The 13119-nt window shown below is 36.1% G+C and overlaps 1 protein-coding gene across 13 annotated transcripts in view; it reads left to right on the forward strand.

The window, feature by feature from the left end:
• Znf638 (zinc finger protein 638) overlaps window positions 1-13119 on the forward strand; it is a 71577-nt gene that overhangs the window by 12083 nt on the left and 46375 nt on the right. For all 13 annotated transcript variants that reach the window (XM_021188629.1, XM_029535547.1, XM_029535550.1 and 10 more), the window contains exons 2-3: window positions 2229-3741; window positions 8504-8565. In XM_021188629.1, the coding sequence (XP_021044288.1) occupies window positions 2431-3741; window positions 8504-8565 (1373 nt within the window). In that variant the 5' untranslated portion in view covers window positions 2229-2430. The remainder of the gene's footprint in view (window positions 1-2228; window positions 3742-8503; window positions 8566-13119) is intronic.

Here is a 13119-nt window from a genome sequence, read left to right on the forward strand (position 1 = left end):
AACTCACTCTGTAGACCAGGCTGGCCTCGAACTCAGAAATCCGCCTGCCTCTGCCTCCCAAGTGCTGGGATTAAAGGCGTGCGCCACCATGCCCGGCTAAATTGTATTTTTAAAATAGTGAATTTGTATTTGCTGTTCGTAATTGCCTGGGCAAAATTTATTTGTATTTTCTTCTAGCTTGAAATCTGAGGGCTAAGGAGATATTTCAGTAGGTAAAACAAACACTCATCTACACACATGCATAGATTGATGCATACAGAGCTTTAAAAATTAATTTCTGTACAGTAATAATGATGCTTTGTAGTCTTTCAATTACTTGAATATTTGAGGTTCTTCTGAATATGTTTTTATATATTTGGGGGAAAAATCTTACAGTGAGCAAATAGCTTCACTTGATTCTTGGGAAAGAGCATGCATGTTATTAGCACAAAACATAAGCTACAGAGATACCAAATGGGTCTCAAGCAATAATTAAGAAAGGATGTTGGCGCTCAGCTTCAGTGGTCAAGGAAAATTTGATGGAAGTTAACCAAGCAGAATAGGTATAAAATCAAAAAAGTTACCACCCATGGCAGGTTGTTTGCTTTAATGGGAAGAGAAAGGCCTAGCTGGAGTAAATGCCTGGTAAATTACAAAAGCAGATAGAGATTGGCTAGATTGGTTGGACATTACACATCAAGAGCTAAGAAATAGAAGGATGATATTCTCTTAGGTGTTTGAGCAGGATTAATGTGGTAAAAATGTCCTTTTACAAAAATTAAAGAAATGGAGTATATGGCTAGGTGTAGTAGCTCAGTGGTGGAGTGATTATTAGGTCTCAGCTTTGGGAAAAAAAATATATTGGCAATATGAAAAATGGTTGGATGTGATGAGGGAAAATGTTAGCCAAATAAATAGAGTTTTACCCAAAATTACTTTTTTCTTATTTACAAACATAACTAAAGCACTAGGACTTGTATCCCCAGAACCTAATGAAACTAGCTGGAGCTGGATTCAGGTTTTTCCAACACCCATGTGGGGCAACTCACAAACACCTGTAACTAGTTCAAGGGGATCTGATACCTCTAGCTTCCTCATGCAGTCAATTTTACATGTATGTAATTAAACACATGGATATATTTTAAAATCACAAAGTAAATCTTTAAATACACGAGGAAGCCACCTGCTGTGGCTGCTGTCCTTGGTCCTGAACGAGAGCCGCCGTCCTGGTTCTTTTTGAAGGTGATTAGACTTTCAGTGTAGCAGTGTGTGGAGTTGGTTGGCAACCACGTTAGGAAATTCACTGTCTGAGACTTGCAGGATAGTGTTGTTTGCATCTGTTAAATGGTTGTGAGCATCAATTGTGGGGCTAAATTAAGTCTGGTTTTGATTTCAATGCAAATCCCAGCATTGCATGCCTATGTGTTACTTAATCTCTCGGTGTAAAACTATGCACATTTCTGGGACTTGTGAGAACTAAACGACTAAATTCATGTATAGTGCTTAGGACAGCAACTACAACAGGGACATTTTCTCTAAAGTTAATCATTGTTACCTATGTATTTTGTCTGTATTCTCAACAAAAGAACAACAAAAACCCCAACTGGTTTTGTTACCATGTTATATTGTATATTATAAGGAGTTCCATGCTCCAGCACCTGCTTTGTTAAAGACTTTGTAATTAGATTCCTGGTGACACATTTTTTCTTTACCAGAAACAACTGTTCAATAACAGGGATATAGGTAAAGCTTAATTGCCATGTGGAATCTAGTAGATGTGAAGGCTGATTCCAGGAAAGAATGTGTCTTTCAAAAAAGGGTCTAAATAAAACTTTAAAGTTACAGTTCTTTCATGTCTGATCACACACATAGTGAGTGTGTGTTTATTTCTAAGACTCTTAATACCTTCGTCTTTTTTTTCCAGTATAAAAGCACAAAATAAATCCTCAGTCTTTCAAGATTATGTAAAAGGACTTGTGAATTACATCTCAGCACCTAGGACAGCACCCAGTACAGCTCGGCAATGTACATGAACTCTGGCTTGAGGTTTGGGGTTTGTGTTCTGGATTCAGAAAAGAAGAGAAAGTTTTAGAGGAAATTTTAAATCTTTGTAAGCCCTTACTCTAAAAGTATATGCAATGCAAAATGGTATCATGGCTTGATTTCAAAATGTTTTACTCTGGCTGTAGAACCCACTTCATGAAGCAGTTTGAGTTTAAATGATCTAATATTTGTGTTTTAACTTTCAGCTTTGTGTTATTCTTGGAAAATTTCGCACCACTTGTGAATTCCTTGAGCCTGGGCATTGCAAACCCACTTCTGTTGGGCCCATCTCCTTTGCACTTTGCTCAGATTAAGACTCAATTGGCGCTTCAGCAGCTGAATGCCGTTGCCTCCCATGGTTCAACACCACCTTATACTTTTTTAAATCAGGCATTCTTGAAAGTAGCCATGTCGAGACCCAGGTTTAATCCTCGAGGGACCTTTCCACTTCAAAGGCCACGAGCACCTAATCCTCCTGGGATGAGGCCTCCAGGACCATTTGTGAGGCCTGGCTCTATGGGTCTTCCAAGATTTTACCCAGCAGGGAGAGCCCGTGGAATTCCACACAGATTTCCTGGCCACGGATCTTATCAGAACATGGGACCACAAAGAATGAACGTTCAGGTAACTCAACACCGAACTGATCCAAGATTAACCAAAGAAAAATTGGATTTTTCTGAAGCACAACAAAAGAAGGGGAAGCCTCATGGTAGCCGGTGGGATGATGAGTCTCATATAACTCCACCTGTAGAAGTGAAACAGAGCTCTGTAACCCAGGTTACAGAGCAAAGTCCTAAAGTACAGAGCCGCTATACAAAAGAGAGTGCTTCAAGTATTTTAGCAAGTTTTGGATTATCAAATGAAGATCTAGAAGAACTTAGCCGCTATCCTGATGAACAGCTAACTCCTGAAAATATGCCATTAATATTGAGGGATATAAGAATGCGAAAAATGAGCCGCCGATTACCTAATTTACCTTCTCACAGCAGAAATAAGGAAACACTTAGTAATGAAACAGTTTCAAGTAATGTGATTGATTATGGGCATGCAAGCAAGTATGGTTATACAGAAGATCCACTTGAAGTACGTATTTATGATCCTGAAATTCCAACTGATGAAGTCAAGAATGAATTTCAGCCTCAGCAGAGCATTTCTGCAACTGTTTCAACTCAAAATGTGATATGTAATTCTGTGTTTCCTGGTGAAGATGTGTTTCATCAGATGGACTTCCCTGGTGAGTCCTCCAGTCAGTCTTTTTTCCCAGTTGAGAGTGGAACCAAGATGTCAGGCTTACACATTGCAGGACAGTCAGTCCTTGAACCTGTAAAATCCATCAGCCAGTCTATTAGCCAAACAGTTAGCCAGACAACGAGCCAGTCTCTGAATTCTCCATCTATGAACCAGCCACCCTTTTCATCTGAATTAATTTCAGCTTTAAGCCAACAAGAGCGGATCCCACAGAAGTCTGTAATCAGTTCAGCTGATGCACATGGTGGACCTAGAGGAAGTAAAAAGAATTACCAATCAGAGGCTGACTTGCCTATTCGGTCTCCCTTTGGGATTGTGAAAGCTTCGTGGCTACCAAAGTTTACACAAGCTGGTGCCCAGAAAATGAAGAGACTGCCAACCCCTTCTATGATGAATGATTATTATGCAGCATCTCCAAGAATATTTCCACATTTGTGTTCTCTGTGTAACGTAGAATGTAGTCATTTGAAGGTGAGTGTTTTTAAAAGATTGCTGTACAATGATGCTCAGTGCCCAGGTTTTCTCTAAATTCTGTTATGTATGCTGCTGTTAACAAGGCGTTAACAAAGTGCAACCCCAGCACCTACTTGTAATCGTAAGTAACCTTAAGTACTGAAATGAATGTTTGGGTTTCTACATCCTGTTACTTGGCGTACTATATAGTTTGCCTTTATTTTGAACTTTAGTTACCCCACTTATATAGCATCTCATTTTTCTAATAAATTGCGTACTCATAACACTGCTACATGGGAAAGTATGTTTAAGATTTATTAGGATAAAAATATAAAACTCATTTGTAACATACTTTCAAGGACAATATATCTTCTAGCCCTGTGCATACCTGTTCTAAGTTAAAGATCTTAATGTTGCTTAAGTGTTTCTGATTTTTGTATGGACCAGTAATTTTTTTAGTGTTTCTTGAGAAGGCGCTTTTAAAATAATTTCATAGTAGAATGATTCAGGATGTAAAGCTGATTATGATTATGGAACTAGCCATGGGCTCAGAAAATAGAGTAAAATGTTGGAAATTCAGAGAGAAACATCCAAAATATATGCTTAAGGTACCTTTGTGGTTAGCATAGACAGAAATTTGCATAGATGCTGAAGAATAGTATTATGTAATGTATGCTGTTTGATAATAACTATTGGTAAATTTGAGCAGGAACTACCACATTCCCCTTTTTTAACATACATGTATAGGAACCACTTATTCTTTTGTTTACTAATGCAGTTTTTAGGTAAGGATGGTAGGGAGGAGGGAACATACCTTAAGAAGCTTTAATTTCAAGCTTTAGCCTGGAATTGTCTGGGTAGCTTGAAGAGGTAGGTTTACATATGTGTAGGTTTTAGTTCTTTTGTTATTTTTTTTTTCCCCTGCAAATACTGCCATTTTATTGTCTTTGTATTCATTTTTCAGTTTTCAGTCAGTGATCTAAAACCTGAATTGGTTGCTTTTGTCTTCAGTTAACTTTAGCAAAAGCAAACATCATTCTGGGCTGGGAGTGTAGTAGTTCAGGGGTAGAGCACGTGTTTAACACATACCAAGCCCTGGGTTCAATCAGAAAGCAGCAACCTATCCATAGAAAAATATGCTGAATTTTAGTACAGTAATAGTTGCCTTATTCCACCAAAGAGAATAGATGTCATTTGTTACTCAGAAAAATCTTAGAATAGTTTATTCATAGAGTTTGTAATCTATAAGTAGCTCTGGGCAGAGTATTGGATGCTCTTTGTTATTGTAACTGAGCATACCACTAACTCTCCCATTTATTTTGAACTGTTAATCAGTCATAATGAGTTGAAGAAAATACATCTTAAAGAACTTGTGGTTTTATTTTTATTTTGTATTGTAGAAAATACACTATTTTTAGTATATTTACTGATTTAGATTTGTGTATGATGGTTCAATAGATGCTGGTACAGACAGAAATAAAGAACTGTATAAAATTTAATTGTTTTGTAAAGCAGTTTATACAGTCTCATCAAAGGAAAAAAATACCCACATACCTGAAAGTTAGAAACAAATAGTTTGGTGATACTTAACCATTTGTGCATGCCACAGGGGAAAGATATTTATTATTTCTACATTAATTTCAGATTTGTAGTGGTCAGTCCAGCATTATAATACCTGTAGATTAGCTAGCAATTTATGATGAAAAAAAAAAACCCATAAATACACTCATTTTATAAGACTATTTTATAAGACTTTTATAGCCTAGTTAGATAAGACTGATAGAGTGATAGTTATCAGTTTGTTTGGAACAGAATAATCTGATAGGGAGGTATTTATGGAATAGTTTGAAGACAGTTTTGAATGATGAGAAGGGTTAAATATGCCTATTTAAAGAGGAAGTGGCATTCCAGATGGGAACAGCAGCATTCAGAGAGGCAAAGGTTCTTAGAAGAGAAGGCCTTATGGCAGGCACAGTGAAGAACTTATTAGAAAGGCCTTGAAAAGCTGTTGTCAATTTAGATTTTAGGTGGAAGATGTTGGGGAGCTAATTAAATTCTTTGGTGTGTGAAGTGACACATTGAAAGTGCTTCAGGGAGATTTCAATGTAGATGACTAGGAAGAAGGGAAATGGGGTAGGCTAGTTAACTGGAAGCTTCCCTAGATATCAGGTCTAAGGTGGAGAAGCCTGCATTAACAAGATAGAATAAAATTTTGAGAGCAGAGAAAAATCATTTAGTCATTAAAAAAACACCTCTTTTAGATTGTAGAGATGGCTCAATGAATAAAAGCACTTGCCACACAAGTGTGAGGACCTGAGTTCAGATCCTCAGGATCCATGTCAAAACTCGACAGTCTGAACATTTGCAGCAATCCTAGCACTCATATTGGGAGATGGGTAGACAGAGGCCAGAAAACTCTTCAGAGGCTTGCAGGCTAGCTAGCCTGGTGTATGCAATGACAAAACAACAGAGACTCGGACCTCCAAGGTTGTCTTCTGACTTCCAAAAGTTTGCCATAGCTTGTCTTGTATACTGTGAGTTAACATACATTGTACATATATGCACATGCTTTGCTCCTAGTCTTTATAATCAGCATAACAGATTGGGGCTCATCTAACTAAAGAATTCCTCATGGACAGTGTTTTAGCATGTGAATGTGGATTTAGATGTACAAGTTGCTTCTTGTTTCCATGATAAATTTTATTGCCTTGTGTATGTGTGTATTTGTGACATTAGAAATATGTAGACAGTAATTGTAAATTTCTAATTTCAGGCTTTTTTTCTACCAAGTAAATCCTACAATATCTTTGCTTCTGATATGTAATTTGAAAATGCAATAATAGCATGTAGAATGCGTTTTCTCACAAACTGGAGTTCAGGTTTTAAAGGAGTTTGCCTTGATTTCTTATAACCTTCTGATGGAAATAACTTGATTCAAGAAAATCCCCCTATTTATATACTTATTCATATATTTTGTATGTTTGTCAATGTGGGCACATGCGTCCATAGTGAGTCTGTGGAGGTCACAATATTGTGAGAATCTGGCTGTCTCCTTTCATCATGTGGGACCAGGTTGGGATTGAACTCTGGCAACATCAGAAACAACCTTTTTTTAAAAAAGCTAGTCAGAGGAGGGTAAAGAACAAGCTTTGATAGAAGTCAGTATTTTCATAGTTTGATTTGGAGCCAGCCCAAGTTCTTGGACCATCCTTGTTTCTCAGGTAATTATTTTTCCTATAGAAGCAGTGCTGCTTTTGAGCAGGTATCTGGGAACTGTCGTCATGAAACCTAGAAATTGGGGTTACATAGTTATATTTACTGAGCTTTGGGTTATCAAGAAGGATGCCTGTTGAAAGTCAGTGTGCATGTGTGAATTGAATTAGAGAAAGCAGGGCAGTTACCACCTTCAGCTTACATAGGTATCACAAAAAAGCATATTTGTTATTATCATTTCTTTGTATGTGTTTCAAGAGAAGCTGAAAATCAGATTTGGGGGTGTAATCTGGATTTTAAAATGTTGGCAACTATTCAAATAAAACATTTTATGGTGCAAATAAATCATGCCTAATTTCCTGCCTGCCATTGTGTCTATTTGGTAAAAATACGATACCTCATTTATATCAAAGACATGGGTTGGGCACTGCTGTGGACTCTTGATTGCTGGTATCTTTTAGCTTTCTGTTTGTAGCACTAATGAGGGTAGCAGACGTTTTGTTTTCACAGTGTACAATTAATCTAGGAAGTTTAATGAAATCCTTTAGTTTGCTAAAACTTATATACACTGTTGGAAGTCGCTTGACTTTCAGGTAGTTCTTGCCAAGGTAGAATTTAGAATTAAAGTCAACTGTAGTTTAATTGTGGAGGCTTTGTTTTTAGGGATGGTAAAAATTAAAGTGTTTTTGAAGTGGAAACAAGAAGTTTTTCTCAGAAAGTTTTAAAACACAGAGTTGTTTAGTGAGGGTTGGTTTTTGTCTTTCTTTTTATTTTCCTTTTCAGCTGCTGGAGGGAACAATAAAATACTGAGTAATAGACTGGATGGTTTGAACTAATTAACTAATTGTTTTACCTTGGAGACTATTATAGAAAAAACTGTATTGTCTGCCCTCCTTTCTCTGCCCTCTCTTTTAAACAAATACATCTTCTAGGAGCTAATTATTGTTATAGATTGTAATTTTAAGACACTTATTTTTAAACAAAGTGTATAAGAAAGCATTTTTTTTTTGTTAATTATAAAGCTGTATATATGTAAAGGATAGCATGCCCTTTAAAATGGTGTTATTTTCCTTTAAATCTTGAAAATAAATAAGATTTGATAAGTGGTAGGTTTTACTATTTTACTAGTCTTTTTCCCCAATATAATGAGTATTTTGTTTGAATTGCCACTAGCCTTTTAGCTCACATGTTTGGTGGTTAGTGTCATTTGCCTGATCTTAGAGGAGGAAGCCATCGGATTACTTGAAAAAAAATTTTTTTTTAAATGTTTTTTTTAATTTATGCTTTTCTTCAAGTCTAAATATATGTGCTTTTCAAAATGAATGTTTTGATTCTTGATTCAAGAAATATTTATACTAAATATTTTTTTAAATAGGATTAACATGGTATGGGGTTAAATGTATTTGTTTGGAGGACTTTAATTTTTGTTTGTATAAATTCTGTTATGTCTAAATGTTATTTATGATTAGATTTGTAAATTTCTCAAATACTCTTTGTCATTTAAAAAAGCCTAATTCATTTGTCAGCTTGAAGATTGTTTTAATTCAACCTTCTTTTTTTACAACAGGACTGGATTCAGCATCAAAATACTTCCACCCATATTGAGAGCTGTCGGCAGTTACGTCAACAGTAAGAACATTTTCTTCCCTGTTTTACAGGCGTGATAATATGTTAGATACTTTTTTTTTTTTTTCGAGACAGGGTTTCTCTGTATAGCTCTGGTTCTCCTGGAACTCACTTTGTAGACCAGGCTGGCCTCGAACTCAGAAATCCACCTGCCTCTGCCTCCCCAGTGTTGGGATTAAAGGCGTGCGCCACCACACCCAGCTATGTTAGATACTTTAAAGCTATTGGTTATTTAAAATAATAATCTTAGAGAACTATGTTTAGCTTTCCAAAAGAAGAGTTTCATGTGATCTTTCACTGACTCCTTCCTAACTTAATCTCTAGTAAGTAATTATAGACTTTTTAAAATTGATTTTTTTTTTTTTTTTTTTTATAATTTTTTTTTGTTTTTTTTTTTAATTTTTTTTTTTTTTTTTTTTTTTTTTTTGGTCTTGTTTGCCTTTCCCAGAATGGTTGAGAACAGATAGCATTCTTTTCTATTATCTTGGGCCATTTTTCAGAGGTTGCATAATTAAAAAGTAACTCAGACCATATGCCAATATGGTCTAGTATAAAGACTTTCTCTGTCTTAGGACCTGTTTTTAGAATGAAGCTGTTTTAAAAAAAGATTTATTATATCTAAGTACACTGTAGCTGTCTTTAGACATACCAGAAGAGGGCGTCAGATCTCATTACGGATGGTTGTGAGCCACCATGTGGTTGCTGGGATTTGAACTCAGGATCTTCAGAAGAGCAGCAGTCAGTGCTCTTAACTACTAAGCTATCTTTCCAGCTCCTTATTTATTTATTTTATGTATATGAGTACACTGTAGCGGTACAGATGGTTGTAAGCTTTCATGTGGTTGTTAGGAATTGAATTTAGGACCTCTGCTCACTCCAGTCAAACCTGCTCGGTCCCTGCTCGCTTTGACCCAAACATTTATCTTTATAAATCAGTACACTGTAGCTGTTTTCAGATGCACCAGAAGTGGGTGTCAGATCTCGTTACGGGTGGTTTGCTAGGATTTGAACTCAGAACCTTCAGAAGACCAGTCAGTGCTCTTACCCGTTGAGCCATCTCGCTGGCCCAGAATTTATAATCCTCTTTCCCTTTGAATAACAAAGTTAAATTGTTTTCCTAACATCGTTAAATAGTTCTAGTCACCAGCCTGATATTCTCTTGGGTTTTGAGATTATTCAGGATGTTTTGAGTAAAAAAAATCATAAACCTAACTCAAAATACAGTAAACTCTGTTGAAAAAAATTTAGATTGTTTACTACTAGTTAGCTCTCCAGCATCCACAGTTATTCTTAGAGGAAGAGAATTAGTTCATCTGACTGGGAAGTTGTAGAAAGTAGCTCTAGTTGCAAGAACAGCTGAATTTTAAGTCAAACAAAAATAAGTGTAAAGAATATTTCCATTTCTTGGCCTTGCTTTGGTCTTAAGAAAACTTATCTGCATAGTAGATAGTTCCTGTAGTTTTTGGACTTCAGTGAACTATGAAGCTGGTAATTTCAGGAGTTGGTCTGTGTTTTGTTTTGATTTTTTTTTTTTGGACCAGGGTCTCTTTGTAGTCCAGGGTAGCCTTGAACTTCCTGTTTCTGGAATTATATGCCCCACTTACCCCTTTTCCCTTGTTTTTCTTTTTTCCCAGTAACTTGTTTAAAGACCCATTGTTTTTGTTTAGACTTGTTTTACAGTGGCTTTAGTAGTAAGATACACAGCTTTTGTGGCATGTGCCCACTATTCCTGCTTTGAGAGTAAGAGAACCCCTTCATGAATCATGTGGACTTTAAGAGTAGAGGCTTGAAGCCTTTAATCAACAGCACTTAGGAGGCACAGGCAGTTGAATCTTTATGAGTTCAAACCCACCCACAGAGGGAGTTCCAGGACAGAAACCCTCCCCAAGACTCCCCCTGCTCCCCCCCCCAAAAGAAAAAGAAGTAATTTATTGCTAGAATTGAATATGCCTTTCTATCACTCTGAACAGAGAATCAATCCCTCCTAAGGAGTGTTACCTGCTCTAATAGTTATTAATGCTAGTACCATGATCTAGTTACATGAAATGCTATTAATTTACAAAAACAAATAGCATGTGTGGGCATTTAATTTTCCCATCTCTCCTCCCCATGCATATCCCCTTTAAAGTGTTTTGTATAGAGAGCTTTTCCCTTGTGCACATAGGACCTTGATTTTTCAACTGCTTTCAAGCTTTTCTCTTAATGCTTTATCCTGTAATGTTTTTTCATGGTTTCTCCTCCACTGCAAAATATTTACCAAGTTAAATATTTTTAATTATCACCTTTATTCTTTGTTTTCCTAAGTTGCATTGAGTTCTATATACTATATGTATGTGCTATATGTAATTCACATTGATATATGCTTAGTATCTTTAGTCTTCAAGGCTTATGGTTTCTTTCTCTGTCTTTTTTAGCTTTTTCTGGATTATATAGAACAAGGAGTAGCTGAGGGGAAAAAGGTCACATTGTGCCATAATTTTATTATTAAACACAGATATACTGTATCATATGCTAGATATACTGAATGCTTTATAATATACGCTTGATTTAATCTTATTACCCATGATACATAAACATGTTTATTGCTGATTTCATCCAAATGAGGAAATAAAGGCACAGGGAGACAGTTTCCCTACTATTATACATCCACTATTTAATATTTAATGAGTTTATATAGCTCATGCCCCTTTGTTCTTTTTTTCTTTAGTATTTTTTTTATATATTTTAAAAAAAGATTTATTTACTTATATGTATGTGAGTACACTTTTGCTGTCTTCAGACAACCAGAAGAGGGCATTGGATCCCATTACAAATGGTTGTGAGCCACCATGTGGTGGTTGGGAATTGAACTCATCATGACCTCAGGAAGAGCAATCAGTGCTCTTAACCACTGAACCATCTCTCCAGCCCACTCTTTAGTATTTTTATTTTTTTTTTAATTAATTAATTTATTTATTACATATAAGTACACTGTGGCTGTCAACACACCAGAAGAGGGCATCAGATCTCATTATGGTTGTGAGCCATCATGTGGTTGCTGGGATTTGAACTCATGACCTTCAGAAGAGTAGTTGGTGCTCTTAACCACTGAGTGATCTCCAGCCCCCTAGTATTTTAACATGAAAAAATTTCAAGTCACAGATAAGTTGGTATGAAATGCTATATTAAATTTTTTCGTTTTCACCAGTTGTTAACATTTAGTTCATTTATTCAAATTTAACGTTTGTCTTCTAAGAATAAGGAAGATTTTTCATAGCCACAACACACCACATTAAGAACATTAACACTAACTTCACAGAACCTTCTAATACACAAGCCTGATTCAGAGCCTTCCAGTTGTTTGTAGAAGTCCTTTTATAACTGTTATTGACAGCACCCATCTGTACCCCCAATCCAGGATTCTGTCAAAATTCATAATCTGGAAAGACTTCCCTCCCTCTTTGCATCCTTCGCTGGTGCTTTCACAACGTTGACCCTTTTTTAAAAAAAAAAATGTGTGGCGATTGTCTTTTGAATGTCTCATGTTCTCTACTTTTGTGCTGTTCATTAGTAAGTTAAAGTTGAATGTTTTTGTCCCAAATATTTCATAGATGATACATATGCCTACCTTGTTGTTATTCATCCACTAATTTGTTTGTTTGTTTGCTTGCTTGGTGGGGGTGAGACTTAGATCTATTGCTGGCTTTCTAGGGATGTGGGAAAGCAGATATGCAACTTACTTCATTTTTTTGAATGGTAGGCAGGTAAGGGAAAAGAAAATCCAGTTTTGTTGGGTTAGCTTTTTCACAACATCTGAAGCAGACAGAAACAGCAACAAGAAAATGCATTACCGTTTCCAAAGGTTTTGACTTGATTTACTTTTCTGAAAGATAATTTGTTGATCATCTATCACTTATTATTTTTTATGCAAGTTATAACCTGGTTCCAGGGCCCTTCCTAATTTGCTTCTTCTAAAGCAGTGGTTATCAACCTGTAGGCTGAAAACATTAGAAAACACAGATATTTACATAAACTCATAACAGTAGCAAAATTGCAGTTATGAAGTGACAATAAAATTTTTATGGTTGGGGTCACCACAACATAAGGAATTGCATTAAACGGTCACAGCATTAGGAAGATTGAAAATCACTGTTTTAAAGGAACCTTTCTAGGTTGTCTCCTTTTTATTGTCTCTGTTATTTCTGTGCTACAGCAACCAGTACCAGGAGTAGGACCTTTTGGGGTTTGCCTCCGGGTTCTACTTTTGTTCTGTCAAGTGAGCTTAAAGTCCAGGCCTGCCCTCCCCTCCCCTCCCCTCCCCTCTCCTCCTTCATTCTTTCCTTCTTCTTTCTTTCATTTGAGACAGGTTCTCTTTATGTAGCCCTGGTTGGTCTGGAACTTATTTATGTACACTAGATGGTCTTGAACCCATAAAGATAATGTCTATCTCTACCTCTCCAGTGCCAAGATCAAGTTTTTAAAGGGCTTCCTAAAATGCTCTATTTTCTTTCCTCTTTCATTTATATATATATATATATATATATATATATATATATATATATATATATATATATATAT

This window comes from Mus pahari, chromosome 2, assembly GCF_900095145.1.
Source record: "Mus pahari chromosome 2, PAHARI_EIJ_v1.1, whole genome shotgun sequence".
Classification (NCBI taxonomy): Eukaryota; Metazoa; Chordata; class Mammalia; order Rodentia; family Muridae; genus Mus; species Mus pahari.